This window comes from Schistocerca nitens, chromosome 5 (assembly GCF_023898315.1).
Source record: "Schistocerca nitens isolate TAMUIC-IGC-003100 chromosome 5, iqSchNite1.1, whole genome shotgun sequence".
NCBI classification, from domain to species: Eukaryota; Metazoa; Arthropoda; class Insecta; order Orthoptera; family Acrididae; genus Schistocerca; species Schistocerca nitens.
Genome location: NC_064618.1, coordinates 342,978,756 through 343,005,385, shown reverse-complemented (window position 1 = coordinate 343,005,385; position 26,630 = coordinate 342,978,756). Strand labels below are relative to the sequence as shown.

Genomic DNA, 26,630 nt, shown 5'->3' with positions numbered 1-26,630 from the left:
GCAAACTGTCAGAGGAGCATACAACTGAAATCTGCTAACGAAATTATGGGTTAGTGTCAAGGAGAAATTTGGTGGTAAGCCGTCCAGGGGGGTATTTTTGCTCTGTGACAATGTCCACCTTAGCCTGACAGGACAGGTACACATGATGCTTCTCTGGGCTATTAAATTTTTTCTCCTGACAAGGTACCCAGTGACAGGCATTTATAGAATGCAAATGTAATTTTTGAGGTAGAATATTTCCAAAACAGCTAAAATACAGCCTTCAACAAACAAGTTCTCCATCCAATCTTCCATTGCAGTGAATTACTGTCACATTGAAAAGTCACTATGTTGAGACAGACAAATGCCATCACGAAGTTTCATAACCACAGCAATTTTTTTTTTCAAGATAATAAAGCTTTATGACTACTTCTTGCAGTCATGTTGGCACTAAAACCACTCATAACCTAGGTTTGGCAGCCATCCTAATTCTACGTCTACATCTACATCTACATGGATACTCTGCAAATCACATTCAAGCGCCTGGCAGAGGGTTCATCGAACCACCATCACAATTCTCTATTATTCCAATATCGTATAGCGAATGAACACATATATCTTTCCGTACGAGCTCTGATTTCCCTTATTTTATCATGGTGATCATTCCTCACTATGTAGGTTGGTGTCAACAAAATATTTTCGCATTTGGAGAAGAAAGCTGGTGACTGAAATTTCTTGAGAAGATTCCATTGCAACAAAAAACGCCTTTCTTTTAACAATTTCCAGTCCAAATCCTGTATCATTTCTGTGACACTCTCTCCCATATTTTGCGATAATACAAAACGTGCTGACTTTCTTTGAACTTTTTCAAGGTACTCCGTCAGTCCTACCTAATAAGGATCCCACACCGCACAGCAATATTCAAAAAGAAGACAGACAAGTGTAGTGTAGAAAGTCTCCTTAGTAGGTCTTCTACATTTTCTAAGTGTCCTGCCAATAAAATGCAGTCTTTGGTTAGCCTTCCCCACAACATTTTCTGTGTGTTCCTTCCAATTTAAGTTGTTCATAATTGTAATACCTAGGTATTTAGTTGAATATAAGGTTTTTAGATTACACTGATTTATCGTGTAACCGAAGTTTAACGATTTCCTTTTAGTACTCATGTGGATGATCTCATATTTTTCGTTACTTAGAGTCAACTGCCACTTTTCGCACCATTCAGATATCTTTCCTAAATCGTTTCGCAGTTTGTTTTGATCTTCTGACAACTTTATTAGTCGATAAACGACAGCATCATCAGCAAACAACTGAAGGCGGCTGCTCAGATGGTCTCCAAAATAACATCTTGGGTTGTCGGGTGTTCTGCCGGATATCAGCGTCGTACTTGCACGATATTTCGATCACGTAGCTCGTAACCTTCATCAGGTGCGACCTGAGACTGCTCCTCGAGTGGACCTGGTCCAGTATTTATGCCTATGGCCTTCCCCCTCCACCAACGGCTGCAGGCGCTTCCTCTGTGGTCCGCGCCCATTCCCTGCGACCTGCTGGAGCGTTGCTGCTCCGTTTTCCGTCCGCTGCGGTTCTAGGTGTTCCCTCTGCGGTCCGCGCCCACCAACCCCGCTCCTGGGGGTTTCATCTCCGGTCTGGGGTACCAAGCGTTCCCCCTGCGGTCCGCGCCCGCTCACCACGACCTGTTGGAGCGTTGCCGCTCCGTTTTTCGTCCACTGCGGCTCTGGATGTTCCCTCTGCGGTCCGTGCCCACCAGTCCCACTTCTGGGTGTTCCATCTGCGGTCTGGTGCTCCTGGCAGTCCGTCAGGGGCTCGTTTTCCATCTCCATGTCTCTGGTTCTTCTGTTTGTGCAGTGTTGCAGCTGGCCCCGTTGCTCCTTTAACAATTCCAGAGCCGGATCCCAGGCTCTGCTTAGCTGGTACCCTGTGTCACGGTTCATAAGATCGTCAGCCATTTTAATTTCTATCGATTCTCTTATAACACTGTCCCAAAATCTGGGTGTTTGTGCTAGAATCCTGGTATCCACATACTTCATGGCATGATCTAGTTCTAGACAGTGTTCAGCAATGGCTGACTTAGTCACCTGTCTTAATCTAGTGTGCCTCTGATGTTCTTTGCACCTGATCTCCACAGTTCTTGTCGTCTGGCCAATGTAGGACCTGCCACATTGACAAGGTATATTGTAAATCCCTGGTTTTCGTAACCCCAGGTCGTCTTTGACACTCCCCAGCAGTCCCCCAATCTTGTTGGATGGACAGAAAACACACTTGATATTGTGTTTACGGAGGATCCTACTGATTCTGGCAGAAATAGAACCAGCATAGGGCAGATATGCCACCTTCTTTGTTTCATCTTGGTCTTCTTCAGGAACCTGTGGTATGGTGGCTGGTTGGAGTGCCCTCTCAATTTGTCTGTCCGTGTATCCATTCTTGGAGAAAACTGTTTTGAGACGTTCTATCTCTATAGGTAGATTCTCTTGGTCTGACAGGGCATGTGCTCTGTGGACCAAAGTCTTCAGAACCCCATTCTTCTGTGCAGGGTGGTGACAGCTGCTGGCCTGCAGATATAAATCAGTGTGTGTTGGTTTTCGGTACACACTGTGGCCAATTGATCCATCTGCTTTCCTCTGCACTAGTACATCCAGAAATGGCAGCTGGCCATTCTTCTCCAGTTCCATGGTGAACTTGATATTAGGGTGGCATGAGTTAAGATGTTCAAGAAACTCATTGAGCCTGACCATCCCATGTGGCCAGATCACGAAGGTGTCATCCACATACCTAAAGAAGCATGTGGGTTTAAATGTGGCTGTCTCCAATGCCCTCTCCTCAAAACTCTCCATAAACATGTTGGCAACCACAGGGGACAGTGGGCTGCCCATAGCTACACCTTCAGTTTGCTCGTAATATTGGTTTCTGTACAGGAAATACGTGGATGTCAGTGTATGACTGAACAGGTCCAACAGAGCACCGTCAAATTGGGGGACTGCTGGGGAGTGTCAAAGACGACCTGGGGTTACGAAAACCAGGGATTTACAATATACCTTGTCAATGTGGCAGGTCCTACATTGGCCAGACGACAAGAACTGTGGAGATCAGGTGCAAAGAACATCAGAGGCACACTAGATTAAGACAGGTGACTAAGTCAGCCATTGCTGAACACTGTCTAGAACTAGATCATGCCATGAAGTATGTGGATACCAGGATTCTAGCACAAACACCCAGATTTTGGGACAGTGTTATAAGAGAATCGATAGAAATTAAAATGGCTGACGATCTTATGAACCGTGACACAGGGTACCAGCTAAGCAGAGCCTGGGATCCGGCTCTGGAATTGTTAAAGGAGCAACGGGGCCAGCTGCAACACTGCACAAACAGAAGAACCAGAGACATGGAGATGGAAAACGAGCCCCTGACGGACTGCCAGGAGCACCAGACCGCAGATGGAACACCCAGAAGTGGGACTGGTGGGCGCGGACCGCAGAGGGAACATCCAGAGCCGCAGTGGACGATGGAGCGGCAACGCTCCAACAGGTCGTGGTGAGCGGGCGCGGACCGCAGGGGGAACGCTTGGTACCCCAGACCGGAGATGAAACCCCCAGGAGCGGGGTTGGTGGGCGCGGACCGCAGAGGGAACACCTAGAACCGCAGCGGACGGAAAACGGAGCAGCAACGCTCCAGCAGGTCGCAGGGAATGGGCGCGGACCACAGAGGAAGCGCCTGCAGCCGTTGGTGGAGGGGGAAGGCCATAGGCATAAATACTGGACCAGGTCCACTCGAGGAGCAGTCTCAGGTCGCACCTGATGAAGGTTACGAGCTACGTGACCGAAATATCGTGCAAGTACGACGCTGATATCCGGCAGAACACCCGACAACCCAGGATGTCATTAGATCGCCGGGAAAGCCTGAAGAGTTACGTCTCCAAAATAGTTTATATAGATAAGAACAGCAAAGGGCCTATAACACTACCATGGGGAATGCCAGAAATTACTTCTGTTGTACTCGATAACTTTCCGTCAATTACAGCAAACTGTGACCTCTCTGACAGGAAATCACAAATCCAGTCACTTAACTGAGATGATATTCCATAAGCACGCAATTTCACTATGAGCTGCTAGTGTGGTACAGTGTCAAAAGCCTTCTGGAAATCCATAAATATGGAATTGATCTGAAATCTCTTGCAAATAGCACTCAACACTTCATCTGAATAAAGAGCTAGTTGTGTTTAACAGGTACGATTTTTTCTAAACCCATGATGACTGTGTGTCAATAGACTGTTTTCTTCAATGTAATTCATAATGTTCGACACAATATATGTTCTAAAATCCTGCTGCATATTGACGTTAATGATATGGGCCTGTAATTTAGTGGATTACTCCTACTACCTTTCTTGAATATTGGTGTGACCTGTGCAACTTTTCAGTCTTTGGGTACGGATCTTTCATCGAGTGAATGGTTGTATATGATTGTTAAGTATGGAGATTTTAAACTGATCAATAAAATACAGAAAAACACATACACCATCCCAAACTGACCCATAGATAATCCGAGAGTACCCTAGAGAGCATCCCAGCGCGCCCCAGAGAGGATCCCAGAGTGCTCCAGAGAGCATCCCAGAGTGCCCCAGTGAGTTAAAACACCAAGAAGAATCGCTTCTCGGCTTTTGGCAAGATCAATGTGTAGCATTCTGTATGAGATAACCAACTAAAAAACCCACCCACCTCCCCAGGAGTCGGAACTCCTGCAGAAATAGAGAAACATATGATTATAATCATTAGTAATCAATAAGAACGCTGCATGGCTGTGTAAAACATGCAGTTGCCTCGTGTTAAATTAAATGCAGCAGCTTCGTAATATAAAGCAACTACAAATGGTCGAAACATGCCGTAGCTGCCTGCAAGTACTGATAACAGCAGCGCCATACGTCACACTTCCTGCACACAATCAGAAGCTTGCTGGGCGCGGCAGGAAGTAGCGAGCTGATAAACCACAATGGCGGTCCCGGAAGTCGAGCAATTCTGCGGATCGCGCTTAGTTAGAACTATAGCGCGATCCGCGTGGCGCCTCGTGCAGCGGCTAAGTCCCGTTCAAGGTCACCCGCCTTACGTAGCTGCAGCGGCTAAGTGAACACAGCCATGCATTAGTTGGTTATCTCATACAGACTGCTACACATTGATCTTGCCAAAAGCCGAGAAGCGATTCTTCTTGGTGTTTTAGCTCACTGGGGCACTCTGGGATCCTCTCTGGGTCAGTTTGGGATGGTGTATGTGTTATTCTGTATTTTATTGATCAGTTTAAAGTTGCGAAGCATCCTTATCTATCTCGTGAGGATTTTTTTTTAAAAAGACTACTTCTAGTTTCACTTAAAATTCTTATATTTTACATCTATTAATTAATTGTTTATTGATTATAATCTATCTGTGGGTTGCAGGGGTTCCGACTCCTGGGGAGGTGGGTGGATTACTCCTACTACCTTTCTTGAATATTGGTGTGACTTGTGCAACTTTTCAGTCTTTGGGTACAGATCTTTCATCGAGTGAATGGTTGTATATGATTGTTAAGTATGGAGATAATGCATCAGCATACTCAGAAAGGAACCTAATTGGTATACAGTCTGGACCAGAAGACTTGCTTTTATTAAGTGATTTAAGTTGCTTCACTAATCCTAGGATATTTACTTCTACGTTACTCGTGTTGACGGTTGTTCTTGATTCGAATTCTGGAATATTTACTTCGTCTTCTTTTGTGAAGGCATTTCGGAAGGCTGTGTTTAGTAACTCTGCTTTGGCAGCACTATCTTCAATAGTATCTCCATTGCCATCGCGCAGAGAAGGCATTGATTGTTTCTTGCCAGTAACATACTTCACATACGACCAGAATCTCTTTTGATTTTCAGCCAGGTTTCGAGACAAAGTTTTGTTGAGGAAACTGTTATAGGCATCCTGCACTGAAGTCCTCACTAAATTTCGAGCTTCTGTAAAAGATCGCCAATCTTGGGGATTTTGCATCTGTTTAAATTTGGCATGTTTGTTTTGTTGTTTCTGCAACTGTGTTCTAACCCGTTTTATGTAACAAGGTGGATCAGCTCCGTCGTTTGTTAATTTATTTGGTATTAATCTCTAAATTGCTCCTGATACTATTTCTTTTAATTTAAGCCACATCTGGTCTACACTTACATTATTAATTTGGAATGAGTGGAGATTGTCTCTTAGGAAGGCATCAAGTGAATTTTTATCTGCTTTTTTGAATAGGCATATTTTTCGCTTATTTTTCGAGGATTTGGGGATTACAATATTCAATCTCACTATGAAAACCCTGTGTTCAATAATCCCTGTATCGGTTTTGATGCTCGTTATTAACTCAGGATTATTTGCTGTTCAGAGCTCAAGTGTGTTTTCACAACCATTGACTATTCGCATTGGCTCATGGAATAACTGCTCGAAATAAGTTTCAGAGAATGCGTTTAGCACAATTTCGGATATTTTATGCATACCTCAGGAATTAAACATGTATTTTCGCTAACATATTGAGGGCAAATTAAAGTCACTACCAACTATTATCATATAAGTCGGGTACGTGTTTGAAATCAAACTCAAGTTTTCTTTGAATCTTTCAACAATTGTATCATCTGAATTGGGGGGGGGGGGGGGGGGGGGTCAGTAAAAGGATCCAATTATTATCTTATTCTGGTTGCCAACAATGACCTCTGCCCATACTAACTCACAGGAAGTATCTACTTCAATTTTGCGACAATATAAACTACTTCTGACAGCAACAAACACGCCAACGCAAACCGTGTTTAGTCTATCCTTTCGGAACACCGTTAGGTTCATCGCAAAATATCGACTGAGCTTATATCCGGCTTTAGCCAGCTTTTAGTGCCTATAACGATTTGAGCATCAGTGCTTTCTGATAGTGCTTGGAGCTCTGGTACTTTCCCAACACAGCTACACAATTTACAACTGTTATACCAATGATTCCTGTATCTACGTTCTTCCTGTGTTCAGCCTGCACCCTTTGTGGCTGAAGCCCTTCTTATGTTTTCCCGAGACCCTCTAACCTAAAAAACCACGCACTCCACACCACACAGCCCCTGCTACCCATGTAGCCACCTCCTGCGTATAGTGGACACCTGACCTATTCAGCGGAACCCGAAACCCAACCACCCTTTGGTGCAAGTCGAGGAATCTGCAGCCTATATGGTCGCAGACTGTCTGAGCCTCTGATTCAGACCCTCCACTCAGCTCTGTACCAGAGGTCCGCAATTGGTCCTGTCGACTATGCTGCAAATGGTCAGCTCTGCTTTCATCTTGCAAGCAAGACTGGCAGCCTTTACCACTTCTGTTAGCTGCTCGAATCCAGAGAAAATCTCTTCTGATCCAAAGTGACACACATCATTGGTACCGATGTGAGCAACCACCAGCAGTTGGCTGCACCCTGTACTCTTCATGGCATCCGGGAGGACCCTTTCCACATCTGGAACGACTCCGCCCAGTATGCACACGGAGTGCACATTGGTTTCTTACCCTTCTTGTCAGCCAAGTCCCTAAGGGGCCCCATAACGCGCCTAATGTTGGAGCTCCCAACTACCAATAATCCCACCCTCTGCGATTGTCCGGATCTTGCAGGCTGAGTGGTTTCCTCTGAAACAGGAGAGGTGACAGCATCTGGCTCAGCGACTGTGTCAGTCACAGCCTTTACACAACAGGCTGAACGGCTGAACTGCTCTAGACAAATATTTGATGCACTGTTTTCAGAATCAATCTTGGTCCTATGGTTTGTAGCCAGCTGGATAGACTGAACAAGAGCTCTGACAATTCTGATTTGATCTCTGGTGCCAATATCCCAACTGTTGCAATCAGGTGGAGAGTTATAAATACTCCCTCCCCCCCCCCCCCCCTGCAAAAAATATCTCCAAATGAGATAGGCATGCACTACACAAAGGAAGAGGCTACTAAGGCAGCAAAGTACATCTGGCGTGGTCTCCCCCCCCCCCCCCCCCCCCCGTCCTAAGCTGTTCCGACACAAGTTCCACCAGAAAGCAGTCAGGCATCCAGAAGAGGGGGCGAGGAAGGGTGGGCAAACAGCTAATGTGAGGGCAGTCAGGTACCTGTGCGATCATACTTTCCCAGCCGATCCCCCAGGACCAGGGGTGATCAAGTAGCTGGTAGGTAGCTTATGCTACCTGCATCTGCTTACAGGTGAGCTAACAGATACCTGCAAGAACAGCCTGGCCTATGGTTGGTTGGATGATTAAAGAGTCCAAACTACAAGGTCTTCATCCCCTTTTTCCTCGAACAGACAGGTCTTCACGACTGAAGATCAGAGGTAGCCTAAAAGCACAAACCCCAGGGGAACAAGACCCCGAGGTCTACGAAAGGTCAATGAAGTCGAGATAAGGGACAAAAACAAGAAAGGAAGACAGAGGAAGAAAAGAAGGCAAAGCGTCCCATCTAGGGAGCAGCTGGAAGCCCCTGAAAGCAGAGTGCAATGAGGGGACATACATCCTCCAGCCCCTGCCACTTACCAGAGGTACTCCACTCAGAAACTGTCTCACCAACATAGACAGTGTAAGAAAAGCACAGAGGGACAAAAAATGAACATGTCTTAACACTCCGCTTGAGAGTGAGGAAGAAGAGTAAAAGAGCAGGGAGGGTGAGAACTGGGCTGGACCAGCAAACCCAGAACACTGCTGCCTGGTCTGGGCAGAGGAAGCCACAAAGTGTTCTGTCAACACTTCAATGGGCCGATAACGGCAAGTGGCCCTTCCTTAAAGAGAGTGGTAAAAGCCCCCTTCATGAATAAATGTAAAAATAAGTCAGCCACAGAGGCATCGCCTCCTAATGCCACGATTAGCAAGTCAGGGAGATTAAGAGTCCGCCGTAGGGCAGCTAGGTTGAGACAGTCCAGCAAAATATGGACCACCATCAAACAGGAACCACAACAGTGGTAGGGTGGGTCCTTGTGACGGAGTAGATGACCATTAGTCAACCAAGTATGGCTGAAGTGGAGCCGGCAAAGGATGGTACAGTCCTCACAAGAGGCCTGTGTGGAGGACCTCCACAGATTCTTAGTCTCCTTTATCACCTGTAGTTAGTTTGGTGGAGTCAGAGTCCTAAAACTTGATGGTGTAACGCTGATCGGAAGTTTGTTTCCGGAATACTCATCTTAAGAGTCAGTTTACTGGTAGCCAGTTTGGTGAGGCTATCAGTGAGCACATTCCCTGGGATAGTGACGTGGCCCAGGATTCAGACGAAGGTCACTGAGCATCCACATTGTTTGAGGGTATACAGGGAATCCTGGATAGCAATAATCAAGAGATGGTGAGGGTAGCACTGGTCGAGAGCTTGCTAACTGCTCAAGGAGTTGCTGCAGATGAGAAAGGATCCCACCGATGCATGAATGGATATGCTCAAGAGAATGTGAGATGGCTCTTGACTAAGCAGTGAAAACACTACAGCCGTCTGAGAAGGAGTGCATAGTATGTCCTGTGTGAGTACAAACAAAGCCCATGTGACCAGCAACCATCAAGCTATCAGTATAGACTACTTATGAACTTCGAGATGTACTAAGGATGGAGAAAAATCGGTGTCAGAGGGCCTCCTGAGAGATCGAATCTTCTGGACCTTATGGTAGGTTAAGACAAAGCTGTGGCCAAAGGATGCTCAATGGAGGTGTACGTGAGTAGGCCCACATGAGAGGTGGAAGAGGAAACAAATGGTGCTCACAGGAAAGAAACCGGATGCGGATTGTGACTGTAATTCATAATTTGGGCCACCATTGTGGGAGATGGATCTCTGTGCTTGGAAAGAGATGGTAGTTCAAGTGCTGAGGGGAGCTGTGAACCTGGGTAGCATAACTGATAAACTGTTGTAGGCACCTGATCCACCATGGAGAGACCCCAGCCTCAACAAATGAGCTGTTCAGAGGGCTAGTTCAAAATCTCCTGTCACAAGTCGAACCCCACATTAGTATATTGGATCCAGTATTCGCAATGCTGAGGGTGATACCAAACCGTATGCCAGACTTCCATAAACAAGACAGGATTGTATCAGGGCTTTGTACAGCTGCAGAAGGGTAGTGCGATCTGCACCCCAGCTAGAGTTACTCGTCAGGCAGTGAAGTGCATCAATGTGCAGCCAGTATTTTCACTTCAGGTTGTGAACAGCGGAATCCATGTCAACCGAGAATTGAAGACCAGTCCTAAAAAGTGGCCAGTCTCCACCACATTCAGTAGTTGGTTGTTGAGGTAAAGTTCTAGTTGTAGGTGAAGAGAACATCGACGGGGATGTGCATGACAAGAGTCTTGGTGGCTGACAACTGAAAGCCATGGATGAGGGCCATGCCTCCACCTCTCGTATGGCACCTTGTAGTTGACACTCAGCAACATCCACACTAGAGCAGCAATAGTAGAGGCAAAAGTCATCAGCTTACAGGGAGGATGATACTGAGGACTCCAAAGTTTCTGCTAGACCATTGATGTCAACTAGAAAGAGGGGAACACTCAGTGCAGAGCCCTGCATGACCCCACTGTGTGGAATGTGGGGTACTGTGGGAGGCACCAACTTGAACTCGCAATGCATGGTGCAACACGAAGTTCTGAGTAAAATTTGAGAGTGGACCCCAGAGACCCCTTTTGTGTAAGGTAGCAAGGCCTATAAGGTCTTGACATTGGGCAAACGCTGTTCAAACAGCAGACTCCAGGTAAATCAGGTTATCAGTAGTGGAACAGCCTTGGCAAAAACCATCCTGGGGTGGAGCCAAAAGACCCCGAGACTCAAGGAGCCAACACATCCACAGGCTCACCATGTTTTCAAGCAATTTACAGAGAACATTGGTGAGACTTACTGGGCGATAATTGCTTCTAGAGGTGTTTACCCAGTTTCAATCGTGGGATGATGATACTTTCTCACCTTTGCAATGGGAACTTGCACTCACTCCAGATGCAGTTAAAGATGGCAAGGATATGATGTTGACAATTCATTGACAGGAGCTTGATCATTTGGTTGTGGATGCCATTCAGCCCTGGGGCTTTATCAGAGCAATGGGCTAGGACATTGATGAATTTCCATTTGCTCAGTGGAGCATTAAATTAGTCCAGATGGTGTATTGTAAATGGTAATTGCTTTCGTTCCACCTGCTGTTTTAGGACACACTCTCAGATGGAGAGGCTCAAGCATAATGCAGAGCAAAATTTTTGGTGGCTGTGGGTCAGTGTAGACAGTGCCATTCAAGGTAATAACAAGTACACCTGCAGATGTCTGGTATCCCTAGACACATCTGATCTTTGCCCAAACCTGCAAAGGGGAGTTACGTGGTCCAATGATTGAAACATACCATTTCCAACATTCCTGTTTCCATCGTTTTATTAGATGGCAGGGCCGGGCATGGAGCCGTTTAAAGACAATGAGGCGCTCCATCAATGGGTGCCACTTATGGCCCTGGAGAGTCTGCTTATGATCTCTAATGGCCTCTGAGGTTTCTGATGACTACCAAGGTGCGGTCTTCCATGAGGGCCAGCACAAACAATAAGAGATCGCCAAATCAGCTTCTGAAAGAATGGGTGCAATTGTATTCTGAATTGTCTCTTTGATGTCTCCATGCAGCAGGGAGTCGAGGTCGACAGCAGAGGTGAAAGCACCCCAGTCAATACTGTTGAGAGCCCATCTGGACAGGCATCCAGCAGAGTAACGCTGAGGGAGGGACAGGAAGATTGGGAAGTGGTCACTACCACACAGGTCATCATGGACTCTACAGTGGTTGGATGGGAGAAGACAAGCGCCTGCAAATAGAAATGTCAATGGCAAAGAAAGTTCTGTGTGCCACACAGAAGTGTGTGTGGGGGTACCAATACCCAAAAAGCAAAGGTCAAGTTGTGCCAGTAAGTTTTCCGTGGCCAGTTATTGTTGTTCCACATCACAAGAGGTTATGGGCATTGAAATCACCTAAGATTATGAAAGACGGGGGAGAGCAGTGTAACCAATGCAAACAATATGTTCTTAGACACTTCACCATTGGGAGGGAGGTACACACTGCAGATGGTAATATCATGAAATGCTCTTAGCTGAACAGTCACGCCCTCAAAACATGTATTAAGAGGCACAAGGTTGCTATATAGTGTGTCCAGAATGTATGTACAAACTCCGCCCGCACCCACCAGAGGTGTATTAACAGGCACAAGGGGGCTATACAGTGTCCAGAACATATGTACAAATCCGCCCGCATGATTCTTATAATCTCCCCGATATCCTTGAAGGGCTGAGGTCTGCATTTTTGGAAACCAAATCTCCTGACAGGCAAAGCAGAAGACGGGGGAAGTGCTTAAAAGATATTGTAGCTCACCGAGGGGGTGGAAAAAAGTGCTACATTTCCACTGAAGAATAGTGTTGTCGATGTACTGTGAGGCCATGAAGTGACCGAGGAGGCAGGTTATGTCCTTGGTCACCTGCTGCCACTGACAGGTATTATGGCATCGACATCGGATTCCATTGTGTGGTGCAAACTGAGGCCTCAGGGGTTGCTGGAATCTCTGCCTCGGCCACAGGAGTGTAAAAGGGAGGACCTATTGGCATGGGGGCCACTGGAATGTCTTATTTCTAGGAGGAATTTTTCCTTGTCTTTTCTTTTCTTAGAGGAGTTCAATAATTGTGAGGGCTTCTTCAAATTAGTTTCAGGCAAAGACGATGATTGCAAAGCCCTGTGACAAGCAGCTTGTGGCTCCTTCGGCCATCACCTATTGTCTGACTCTGGACTGGCGGAAAACTTGGAAGAAAGTGTCCTGAGGGACCCCTTCCTGGCAAGAGAATCCAGAGGGAGGTGATTCGTCGCCAGCTGGGAGGTGGGGACCAATGTCCCTGCTGGGTGAGAAGCCACTGGTCCCAAAGTATGTGTGGGGGGAAGCAACAAGAGGGGAGCCCCAACCATCAGGGGGGCAGGCATGGTTGAGTGGTCCTGAGGACCCACTGTAGGAGGTGTAATGGCCGGAATACCATCATACAAGAAGGAGACGTCATTGTAGCTGTAGCAAATGACATTGTTTTACATGCTATGTGCAACCACTTGTACTACTTTTTGGCATCTTGACACGTTAGTTTATGCAGAGTCTTGTATCCTTGTATTTTCTTCTCTCTCTGGAAACCACTGCAATCTGACAAGGGGGTGGGGGATCACAAGGAGTGCTCGTACGCAGTAATTGTCCACAATCTCTAGAGATGAAGCTAGCATTGCAACACACAGACATGTGCCAGAATTTCAATCGCTGCATGTGGGGCAGCATCTGGTTTCACATCGCATCGCTATACCATCACCTTGATCTTTGCAGACAATGGATCACCTTCAAAGATCAAGATGAAGGCACCACTTGCAACCCTATTGTCCTGTTGCCCCCTATGTAAATGAAAGTCAAAGTGAACACCCCATCGCTCCATGCTGGCACATGCAAGAACAGGTCTTGGTGGAAAATGATGCCCTGAACCATATTTAGAATGTTACGGGGAGTGACAGTCACCAGTATGTCACCTAACTTGTTACAAGTGAGCAGTGCCTGTGACTGGGCAGGGGAAGCTGTTTTGATCGAAACTAACACACTTTTTATTTTCGAGATGGTTGCCACCTCTCAAACTTGTCTTCTAAGTTCTCCACAAAGAATAAGGTGGTTGTGGCCAGAAGGAATTTCTCTACTTCCCATTAAGCCCTACATTCCTCCCTTGGTGTAGCCAGGGGAGGTACCATTTTAGGGTTGTATCTCTGTGCATTAAAAGAGGGCTTGCCTTCCATAGAGACTGCTGGGTTCATATGGGTACCAGCGAGAGAAAACTTCATCTGCTCTTCCTATGGGTGCCACCCAGCTTCAGCCACGGTCACCTGGGCAGTAATCCATTGCTTGGAGTCCCCATGCCCCAGTTACAGCGGGCACATACTCCTTGGCATAAATGGGGAGTTTTCAGCTCAGGCACCAACAGTGCAATCCCTGCATGGTTAGGGGGTTACCACAATGCAGGTACTCCATGACACCCCCACCCCACAACTGGATAGCTACCGTGCTGAGTTTTGGGCGTATTACGTTACTAAAGAGAAGGGAGCAAAGATGGAAAGGTGCAAGGGTGGAGCATATGCCGCACTGGCCAATATTCCCTGCATGATACACATTTCTGGAGAATTCCAAAAATTGATGATAGGTCAAACCCAACAATGGGGACCATGTGTTTATTTAAGGAAAAGTTTTTGAAATGTCGGAAGCGGAAACTCATGTCCCTTACCCATGGCAAGGTCCCAACATTAATCTCAATTATTAAAAGTAATGACATCCACATCGTAATAGTAACAGAAAGCTGGCTGAAACCAAAAGAGGATAGCAATGAAGTACTGTATTCAGAGTGGAATGTAAATCACAAGGAAAGCCTAGGAGCCAATGGTGGTGGCATTGTTATTGCTATATAGAACTTGATAATACATATAGTGAAGTTATTACAGGACCTGAATGTGAAATAATTTGGGTGAAGATTATCATTTAAGATGGGTCATACATTGTAATTGGATGCTTTTAGAGACCATCTGCCCCAGGAGCCATCGAGGCAGTGTGTTTCAGATAATGCTATTGTGATATAAGGGAATTTTTCATTTGCCAGCTTTGGAATGCAAAAGTTTGTATGTTTAAAACTGGTGCCCACAAATATGTATTCTGAATATCTTGCCTGAAAATTACTCCGAGCAAATAGTCAGAGAATTGACACATAGGGGCAAAGTCTAGACTCCCAAGTAACTAACACTGCTGAACTTCTTGAATCAGCAAATGCAGAGCAGACAATCGGTGATCATAAGGCTGTTCCAGGGTCAATGAGTGCCGGTGTTCTGTGGAATGTTAACAATAATAAAAAGTTTTTTGTTTAGCTATAGTGACAAGAGGCAAAAAAAAGTAAAAGCCTTGTTGGCAAACAAAAACTAAATCAAGCTTTTGACAAACAAAAACCAAATCAAGCTGAACGAGTGTTAGGAGAGTGATGTGAAAAGTGTTTGACAATGTAAGTAAAATTTTGCCAACTGATCTGAATGTTGTTGTTGTGGTCTCCAGTCCAGAGACTGCTTTGATGCAGCTCTCCATGCTACTCCATCCTGTGCAAGCTTCTTCATCTCCCAGTACCTATATCCTTCTGAATCTACGTAGTGTATTCATCTGTGTTATCATGGCGAGCTGCAGGTCTGTCGCCAGGCTGATAAGCTGTAGGGTCCACAAAGCTTCTTCATACAGTAGGTTAGTATAAACGCTTTTTCTAGCCAGCACCAGTACTGTGAAGGTTTGTCAGATTGTGTATTCATCTCTTGGTCTCCCTCTACGATTTTTACCCTCCATGCTGCCCTACTAAATTGGTGATCCCTTGATGCCTCAGAACATGTCCTACCAACTGATCCCTTCTTCTAGTCAAGTTGTGCCACAAATTTCTCTTATCCCCAAATTCTATTCAATACCTTCTCATTAGTTATGTGATCTACCCATCTAATCTTCAGCATTCTTCTGTAGCACCACATTTCGAAAGCTTCTATTCTCTTCGTGTCTAGACTATTTATCGTCCACGTTTCACTTCCATATGTGACTACACTCCATACAAATACTTTCAGAAATGACTTCCTGACACTTAAATCTATACTCGATGTTAACAAATTCCTCTTCTTCAGAAATGCTTCTTTTTCTATTACCAGTCTACATTTACAATCCTCTACTTCGACCATCATCAGTTATTTTTTTTCCCCAAATAGCAAAACTCATTTACCACTTTAAGTGTCTCATTTCCTAATCTAATTCCCTCAGCATCACCCATTTTATTTCGACTACATTCCATTATCCTCATTTTGCTTTTGTTGATGTTCATCTTATATCCTACTTTCGAGATACTGTCCATTCTGTTCAACTGCTCTTCCAGGTCCTTTGCTGTCTCTACCAGAATTACAATGTCATCAGTGAACCTTAAAGTTTTTATTTCTTCTCCATGGATTTTAATTCATACTCTGAATTTTTCTTTTGTTTCCTTTACTGCTTGCTAAATATACAGATTGAATAACATCGAGGATAGGCTACAACCCTGTCTCACTCCCTTCCCAACCACTGCTTCCCTTTCATGTCCCTCGACTCTTATAACTGCGATCTGGTTTCTGTACAAATTGTAAATAGCCTTTCACTCCCTGTATTTTACCCCTACCACCTTCAGAATTTGAAAGAGAATACTCCAGTCACCACTGTCAAAAGCTTTCTCTAAGTCTACAAATGCTAGAAACGTAGGTTTGCCGTTCCTTAATCGTTCTTCTAAGATAAGTCGTAGGGTCGGTACTGCCTCACGTGTTCCAACATTTTTATGGAATCCAAACTGATCTTCCTCGAGGTTGGCTTCTACCAGTTTTTCCATTCGTCTGTAAAGAATTGGTGTTAGTATTTTGCAGCCATGACTTATTAAACTGACAGTTCGGTAATTTTCACATCTTTCAACACCTGCTTTCTTTGAGATTGGAATTATTATATTCTTCTTGAAGTCTGACAGTATTTCACCTGCCTCATACATCTTGCTCACCAGATGGTAGAGTTTTGTCAAGGCTGGCTCTCCCAAGGCTAATCTGATCTGAATAAAAATCGTAAAAAGTTTTACTCTTACCAGCTGTTAGTAAGAAGATTGAAATCATCTATTCAGTTAGTCTGTTATCATACTAGCAACGCAATGAAAGGTGACACCTTGGTGGTTTTTGTTTTACGGACATTAGGCTGCAGTCCAAGGTGTATTTCTCTGGCTTGGACCACGGATTAAGGGAGGGGGAATGAAAACCTGCACTGTATGATACAGTACTTGGTCTTCCAAAATTTTTTCACTGTGGAAGATTGTAATAAGCCTCTTACATTCAATAATCCTAGGAATGTTGAAATGGCAGATATTGAGATAAGTGACTGCAGGAAAGAAAATTAACTAAGATCACTCAATAGTGAAAAGGCACCTATACTGGATGTGTTTCTACAGAGGTATGCAAAAAAACTTGCTTACCTTCTAGCATCAGTTTACGAAGTATTGCTGGAACAACAATATGTAGCAAGTGACTGGGGGGGGGGGGGGGGGGGGGGAAATACATGTTGTTTCCACTTTTGAGGCGAGTTGTCAGACAGATGAATATAATTATAACTCTATATCACTAAGATCAGTCTGTTGTAGAATTATAGAGCATGTTTTATGATTATGCATTATACCACTTTTGGAGGACAAAAATCTTGTATGTGTAAATCAACACAGATTCCTCAAACAGGCATCTTGTGAAACTTGGCTCACTCTTTCTGTCCATGACATCCAGAGAGACGCAAACAATGGTACCCAGGTTGGTGATGGGTTCCCTGACTCCAGAAAAGTCTCTGATACTTACCTAGTATTGGAGCAATTTGTGATTGGATTGCAAGACTTCCTTATAGGCAGAACTCAACAAGTCGTTATTAACAGAAATTGGCTGATTTGGTGGAAAGGGTGATCAGCAATCTGCAACTGTTTGCTGATGACGCTGCAGTATAAGGGAAAGTATTGTCATTGAGTGACTGTAGAACGAGGCAAGATAACTTAGACACAATTTCTATTTGCTATGTTGAATGGCAGCTTGTTCTAAATATATAAAAATATAAGTTATACAGAGGAGTAGAAAAAGTAATCCTGTAATGTTTGAATACAGTACTAGTGGTGTGCTGCCTGACACAGTCACATTGATTATACAGGATGTTACAAAAAGGTACGGCCAAACTTTCAGGAAACATTCCTCACAAACAAAGAAAGAAAATATGTTATGTGGACATGTGTCCAGAAACACTTACTTTCCATGTTAGAGCTCATTTTATTACTTCTCTTCAAATCACATTAATCGTGGAATGGAAACACACAGCAACAGAACGTACCAGCGTGACTTCAAACACTTTCTTACAGGAAATGTTCTAAATGTCCTCTGTTAGCGAGGGTACATGCATCCACCCTCCATCGCATGGAATCCCTGATGCACTGATGCAGCCCTGGAGAATGGAGTATCGTATCACAGCCGTCCACAATACAAGCACGAAGAGTCTCTACATTTGGTACCGGGCTGCGTAGACAAGAGCTGTCAAATGCCACCATAAATGAAAGTCAAGAGGGTTGAGGTCAGGAGAGCGTGAAGGCCATGGAATTGGTCCGCCTCTACCAATCCATCGGTCACCGAATCTGTTGTTGAGAAGCGTATGAACACTTCGACTGAAATGTGCAGGAGCTCCATCCTGCACGAACCACATGTTGCGTCGTACTTGTAAAGGCACATGTTCTAGCAGCACAGGTAGAGTATCCCGTATGAAATCATGATAACGTGCTCCATTGAGCGTAGGTGGAAGAACATGGGGCCCAATCAAGACATCACCAACAATGCCTGCCCAAACGTTCACAGAAAATCTGTGTTGATGACGTTATTGCACAATTGTGGGCGGATTCTCATCAGCCCACACATGTTGATTGTGAAAATTTACAATTTGATCATGTTGGAATGAAGCCTCATCCGTAAAGAGAACATTTGTACTGAAATTAGGATTGACACATTGTTGGATGAACCATTCGCAGAAGTGTACCCGTGGAGGCCAATCAGCTGCTGATAGTGCCTGCACACGCTGTACATGGTACGGAAACAACTGGTTCTCCCGTAGCACTCTCCATACAATGAGCTCTAACATGGAAATTAAGAGTTTCCGGACACATGTCCACATAACATCTTTTCTTTATTTGTGCGTGAGGAATGTTTCTTGAAAGTTTGGCCGTACCTTTTTGTAACACCTTGTATATGTGGGCTTATTGTTGCAAAGTGATATGAAATGGAATGAGCAATTAAGGATGGTAGAAGGGAAGGCAAATGATCAACTCTGGTTTACTGGGAGAGTTTTAGAAAAGTGTAGCCCGTCTACAAAGGAGACTGCATGTAGAGCACTTGTACAATCCACTCTTGAGAACTGCTTGAGCATTTGAGATCCCCATTCAGGTTGGATTAAAGGAAGACGTCAAACAATTCACATGTGTACTGCTAGATTCGGTACTGGAAGGTTTGATCATGTGAGTGTTATGGAGTTGCTTTGTGAATACAAATGGTAATTCGTGGAGGGCAAGAGATGTTATTTTAGTGAAACACCACTGAGAAAATTTAGAGAACAGGCATTTGCAGCTGACTACAGAAAGATTCTATTACAGCCGATGTACATTTCATGCCAGGACCACAAAAACAAGATAAAGGGAATTGAGCTCATACAGAGCCATATAGATATCATTTTTCCCTTGTTCCATTACTGACTGGAATCAGAAAGAAAATGACTAGCAGTGGTACATGGTACCATCCATCAATCATCATACAGCGGCTTGCAGAATATGTATGTAGATATAGAACACAATCATCAGATGTAAAGGTAATTTCAGGAGTACTTCCAATCAAGTGTGATAGGGCAAGATGTTCCATGAGATTGTCCGTGGATGATGCAGTTGTCAATAGGGTGGTTGCAATGCATGAAGATTGGGATGAAACACAGGAAGATCTGAATGTAAACGGATGTAGTATTGTGCTGCCCATAAATAGTTAGCATGAACCATTACTGCTTAATTATGTCATTAGCGATAATCGCTGTAAAAACCATCAGATATCTTGCCGAGATTCATTGGAAGAATCTTGAGGAACATAATATAAGCACACAAGAAATGGCTTACAAAACAGTTCTTAAAACCAGTTCTTTTTTCACCATGGGGTCATTTAGTAAGTATATGAGTGTCCTGGAGATTCTCATCCTACCACAGGAGCAGACACTACCAGAAGCAGTGTGCATCCAGGAGAAGTTTACAATAGAAATTAAGAGAGTGTGAATTACAAGAATAATTGGGCAACATATTACTTACATCTCTATACGATTCAGAAATCAGAAGAATTAAGAGCTCATATGGAGGCTTACCGCCAGTTTTACTCCCTGCACATTGTCTAAAAATGGAACACAGGAGAGAAACGAGACGTATCATCTGCCAACCAACGCAAGATGGCAATTTGAATGTAGATAAATAATAGTGGAAGTACAGATTCTGTCTATTCTTGCTGTCACTCACTGTCTATCGGTGTGACAAACAAACTTAACAAAATACAGGGTGATTCAAATACAGAACAGATTTCAACTGTTTATTACTGACAAAGTGTGAAAGACAGAAATATATTGCACATGCCACAGATATCTTGTTGAGATTCATTGGAAGAATCTTAAGGAAATGTGATATATGCACACAAGAAATGGCTCACAAAACACTTTTTAAGACCAATTCTTGTTTCACCATGGGGTCAAAGTTTTATGTGCTCTCTCTCTCTCTTTCACACACACACACACACACACACACACACACACACACACACTATACCATACACTCAGCATGAGCACCAAGCATTGCTCAAGAAACATCGAAACGGTAGTCCATTTTATTCTGCACATGACTCAATTTTATGACATGAATTTACGGAACTGGCAGCTTCAACAATCTGATTTCTCAACTTTTGAGGAGTAGCTGCCACAGGTGGGACAAATACTCAGTCTTTTACACATCCCCACAGAAAAAACAGAAGGTTTGAGGTCTGGTGACCTGGGAGGACAAAAGCAATGAATAAGTTTTGTTGTCCACCTCTTCGTATTCAATGTTGAGGGATAGTGCTGTTAAGACGCCACATCTTGAGGTGAAACTGAGGAATGGAACTTTTGTGACATTGAGGACACAACGAATTTTGCAGCATGTCCAGGTATGACATTCCAGTCACAGTTTGCTCCAAGAAAAGAAAGATCCATAAACTTTGTGAAGAGAAATGGCACAGAACACATTCAGTTTCGGTGAGTCTCTTTCATGTTTGTCAGTGAAGCCAGGATTTTGTGATCCCAAATTTTAAAATAGTGGCTGTTTACTTTACCCAGTAGATGAAACCAATTTGTCTGAAAATATGAAAAGTTCAGAAAAAGTGTCCTCTGCCATGTCCTGGAGAACTGGAATGTAAAATTTATACTTTCTGTTACAGTTGCTGTGGCGCAATTGCTGCAGTAACTGCAACTTGTATGACTTCATACACAGGTGTCATTTCAGAACACACCATACAATTGTTTGAGGAAATTGAATTTCCTGGTCTGCCCATCATGTGGCCTTCCGAGTGCTCTGTGTGAACGCCTCTCGGATACACCAGACATTTTCATCAGGTGTGCATGGCCAACCAGTGCTCTTCCCTTTGCATGTGTAATCAACTTCCAATAATTTTGTATGCCCTTCATAAATATGTTTGTGCAGAGATGACTTCTTGCTGAATTGCTGGCAGAATGCTTGTTGCACCTGAACAATGGATTGACTTCGAGCAAATTCCAACACACAAAATGATTTGTCTTGTGATGTATTTGCCATGTTGCTTGTAATAAACAGCTGAAGTCTGTTCTTTCTTTTTAAATCATTCGGTATTATGCACAAATAGAAACTTCTTTGCCAGCTACAATATGATTCTCAGAGTGGAAATAGTGTAGTCTTAATATGGTTTGTAAAGTTATCAGTTGCAGTCAATTATTGAGAGGACAGAGAAATGAAAGAATCTGAAATTATTAGAAAAAAAAATCAAGGAAACTGATAACCTTTATTTTATGCTGAAACACGCAGAGGAAATTTCGTCAGGCGTCACTTTTTAAAAAATTATGTCCTTTAAGTATTGCTCATCTCAACATACTCAGTAAGTCGATGCTGCAGACTTTGCACAGTGCAGCGTAACGTGTTCTCCAACAAGTTGGCAGCATTTTCTCTAACCTGAATCTTGATATGAGTAAGGTTTGTTGGTCTAGTACAGTACACAATGATCTTCAGATGTCTCCATAAAAAGTACTCACAGACAGAGAGATCTGGAGATCATGGTGGCCAAGCGATGAAAGCATTGCTTGAAATTATGTGATCTCCAAAAGCTGCAGCTATTGATAGTTAGGCAATGGTTGAGATGACTCCATCCTGGTGAAATCAGGTGCGATGAATATCAAGATTTGGAAGCGAGTGGAACCTTTGAGACAAAAAGTCTGTATCATGTTGACATAATGGCGAGGTCTCATACTGACAGTGGAGCCTCCTCCATCTTCAGAAGAGCCCATCATGCCATGACACAGCACTGCACACCATACAGTAACTTTGGCACTGTTAATTGTCACTGGTGAAGCACAGCAGGATTTGTTTGTGCTCAGTAACATATGTTCTCCATAATAATGAATCCACTAAGGTGGAAATGGGCTTCATCTGACATCCAAAAGTTTGCAATGAAGTTGGCTTTCTCGCTCATTTTAGCCAACAGGTATCCACAAAATTATAAATGCAATACACAATCATTAGGTTTCTGTTTTTGGACAATCTGAAGCTTGTAATGATCAAATTGAAAGCTATGGAGTGTTCTTTGCATCTTCTAACATCCAAGCCCCAATGACGAGGCAACTTTTCGCACTGAACAATGAGGATTCCTTATCACTGCACCTTGCACAGCATCAACATTTTTTGAGGTACGTACATATAATACATGCCCATCAGGCTTTTTTTCCCTCTTCAAACCCTAACTGGTCTCTTCTGAGTTACAAACCCTTTTGATTGTGTAAAGAAGGAATCTGACCCGAGGGCAGGACCTTGTAGTGGTGTTAAAATACTTTTTGTGCAGCTGTCACACTGTCACCATGTCGGCAAAATACAAACATAAACTTCACAAAAGTTTCTGCTTCTCTGCACCATCCTGTAGAAATGAGCTAAGTTGGAAAGGGATCTGAATCCAGCCCTCACCTAATGTAAGTCCTAAGTTCTTATTAATGCAGAGCTTCAATTTTTTTCTGATTATCAGACTAACTGGCTACAAAGCAGAATAAAACTTGGAAATCTGTAGAGCAGATGCATTTGAACTCTCATTTTGTGCTTCCCTATAAACAGAAAAAATATGATAGTTCCTGTTACAGATATCACAGGAATATGATCGAAACTGCACATACACTATGTGATCAAAAGTATTCAGACACCTGGCTGAAAATGACTTACAAGTTCATGGCCACCTTCATCAGTAATGCTGGAATTCAATACGGTGTTGGCCCACCTTCAGCCTTGACGACAGCTTCCACTCTCACAGGCTTATGTTCAATCAAGTGCCGAAAGGTTTCTTGGGGAAGGCAGCCCATTATTCTTCATCGAGTGCTGCACTGAGAAGTGTTATCAATGTCGGTTGGTGAGGCCTGGCATGAAGTCAGCGTTTCAAAACATCCCAAAGGTGTTCTATAAGATTCAAATCAGGACTCTGTGCAGGCCAGTCCATTACAGGGATGTGATTGTCATGTAACCACTCCGCCACAGGCTGTGCCTTATGAACACATGCTCGATCATGTTGAAAGGTGCAATCGCCATCCCAGAATTGCTTTTCAATATTGGGAAGCAAGAAGGTGCTTAAAACATCTATGTAGGCCTGTACTGTGATAGTGCCATGCAAAACAACAAGGGGTATAAGCTCCATCCATGAAAAATATGACCACACTGTTGGCACTACACACGCTGGCAGATGATATTCACCAGGCATTCACCTTGCCCACACCCTGCCCTTGGATCGCCACATTGTGTACCGTGATTCATCACTCCACCCAACATTTTTCCACTTTTCAATTGTCCAATTTTTACACTCCTTACACCAAGTGAGGTGTTGTTTGGCATTTACCGGCGTGATGTGTGGCTTATGAGCAACTGCTCGACAATGAAATCAAAGTTTTCTCACCTCCCGCCTAACTGTTGTAGCACTTGCAGTGGATGCTGATGCAGTTTGGAATTCCTATGTGATGGTCTGGATAGATGTCTGCCTATTACACATTACAACCCCCTTCAATTGTTGGCGGACTGTCAGTCAACAGACGAGGTCGGCCAGTGCCCTTTTGTGCTGTACATGTCTTTTCACGTTTCCACTCCACTATCACATCCGAAACAGTGGTCCTAGGGATGTTTGAGAATGTGGAAATCTCACATACAGACGTATGACACAATTGACGCCCAATCACCTGACCTCGTTCAAGGTCCGTGAGTTCCACGAAGCGCCCCATTCTGCCGCAAAATGCACCTAATATGAAAAATATTTGTTTTTATGGGTGTTGAGATACTTTTGATCACATGGTGTAAGTGCTGTATATCAGAGCAATTTGCAACATGAGAACATAAAATCTGTTGGATAGAGACTGGTTTTAACAATGTTCAACAGGACACATACAGCATAACATTCTCCTCAAGAAATTCAACAGTAGTTTGGTGATACGTGGTCTAGGCTGCAGAATAACGACAATCGATGTATTACACGGCAATATGAAGATTATTAATTCCCATACAAAACCACTTCTCAGTTACCGTATATTTTTAACTGATCTCCCTTCAACGAAGTAACTTTTTGACTGAAGAAGAAGAACAGGGAGGAGGAGGATGAAATGCAGATATGACTAGTCTGATAGGTGTAGCATTTGTATCATAATTTAGACTAATTGCAGATTATATCAACCCTATAGATAACAGAACATTTGAAGCAACATACGAGTTGTGATTGGAAGGTTTTAAGAATGGATCCGCTACTGCTTACTGATTTGGCAGGCAGGTGCACGGAGGGTGGGGACTGAGTCATTGCCTTGTCCTTGAACGCCCTCTGACAGGAAACTGCATTTCCTTTATTCAGTTCATTGTGGCAGCTGGTTGATTGCATGTCTGTTAGGGCTTGTTGCCAGATTCTGTCTGCGTAAAAATGGACATAAAAACGGAGCAACGATTTTGTGTGAAATTTTGTTTTAAAACCAGGGAATCAGCTTCTGAGACTTACAAACTATTAAAAACAGCTTTTGAAGATAATTGTATGAGCTAGTCAAATGTTTTTGTCTGGTTCAACAGATTTCAAAATGGTCACGAATCATTTGAATATGAACCACGGTCCGGCCGTCCTTCCACCTCAAATGAAAGTTCGCGACTTAGTGCACTCTGATCACAGACTTACAATTAGGGAGATGGCTGATGAACTTAAGTTTCTGTGCAGTTCAGTCAATTTTAACTAAAGATCTGAAAATGCGTTGAATGTCCACAAAATTCATTCCAAAAGTGTTGTCTAGTGACCAGAGACAACACTGACTCGAAGTATATCAAGAACTTATTAATTGGACTAAAAATGACCCAGATTTGTTGAACAGGGTAATTACAGGTGACAAATTGTGGTTTATGGATATGATCCTGAAATCAAAGTGCAGTGATCGCAGTGAAAGACTCCAGGTTTACCACGACCAAAAAAAGCATGGAAAAGTCAGCCGAAGGTGAAGGCAAAGTTTGTGATTTTTTTCGATTCTACTGGTATTGTGCATCATGAATTTACCCCTGGTGGACAGAAAATTAACCAGGGGTACTACAAATGTGTCTTTGACCGTTTGCGCAAAAAGGTGCAGAAAATAAGGCCTCCATTGTGGAAAGACAGGAGTTGGGCGCTACATCATGACAATGTTCCAGCTCGTCGTGCCTTCTCCATTGTAGAATTTTTGACCAAATTCAAAATTCATGTGCTTCCATGACTGCCATATTCCCCTGATTTGGTCCCTGCAGACTTCTACCTGTTTCCTAAACTGAAATTTTCAATGAAAGAAAAGCGATTTGACTAGTTTGAAGACATCCACACAAATACAGACAGCAGCCTTAACACATTCAGGAAAAAAATTCCCAGAAATGTTTCCAAAAGTGGAACACCATTGGAGTCAGTGTGTTCAGTCAGAAGGAGACTATTTTGAAGGAGATGCGTCACAGTAGCATGTAAGTACCACCATTGTACAATTACAAGCCCATTCTTTAAACTTTCCAATCATACCTCATACCTACCTGGAAGTGGAATGTTTTATACAAAATCACACAAGGTGTGTAGAATAATTACAGCATTTACTCACACGGGACACTGACAGCCTCATGGACAAGACTGCTACCGAGGTCAAAGATGAACTTGCGGATGGAAGGATTGTAGCCGGTACAAAAGTCTTCCGGAGGCAGCACGGGCAGTGTACCAGTGGAAATGAGCAGTGGAGTTGCCTCAGCCACGAGTTCTATAAGACGGTGACGGGGTGCTGAAGCACCAATTGCTGGTGGCGGACAAAGCACTGAAGATGACAGCAGTGTGGTACCACGTGGTGTGTACGGTGGTGGAGGCTTGTCTGGAATTTCACGGACCAGAACCAGTGCTTGTTGCTGATGCTGCTGTTCTTCCAACCGTCGTATCTGAAGACAAGATAATATCACCTATATCATGGCACACTTATCTGACAAAAGAGCTCTTTTGATAGATTAAGAAATACTTACCTTCTATTACATACCAACAAAATCTTAATATTTTCATAAGGAAGTAAAACAAAAGTGTCACATACAAAATAAAAACAATGTGATCACAGTACAAAGATATTCACAATTAACAAATATGAGAGTATAATGTTGTGCCTCACCTCTTGCTCAATGTGAAGCTGTTGCAAACGTAATTGCTCAGCTTCACGCCAGCTGTTGCTGAGATCCAAGTCTTCATCAAACCAGCCTGGAGGAAAGGTCTCATTGTTGAGTGTCTGTTTGCCCCTTACCTCCACC

At 43.7% G+C, this 26,630-nt stretch overlaps 1 protein-coding gene across 1 annotated transcript in view; it reads right to left on the bottom strand.

The window, feature by feature from the left end:
- The window catches only part of LOC126259929 (centrosome-associated protein 350-like), a 169,359-nt gene that overhangs the window by 15,060 nt on the left and 127,669 nt on the right, over window positions 1-26,630 (bottom strand). Inside the window, exons 14-15 of the mRNA XM_049957021.1 lie at window positions 26,495-26,629; window positions 25,949-26,273 (exon numbers count right to left, since the gene is read on the bottom strand). Of these exons, the coding sequence (XP_049812978.1) occupies window positions 25,949-26,273; window positions 26,495-26,629 (460 nt within the window). The remainder of the gene's footprint in view (window positions 1-25,948; window positions 26,274-26,494; window position 26,630) is intronic.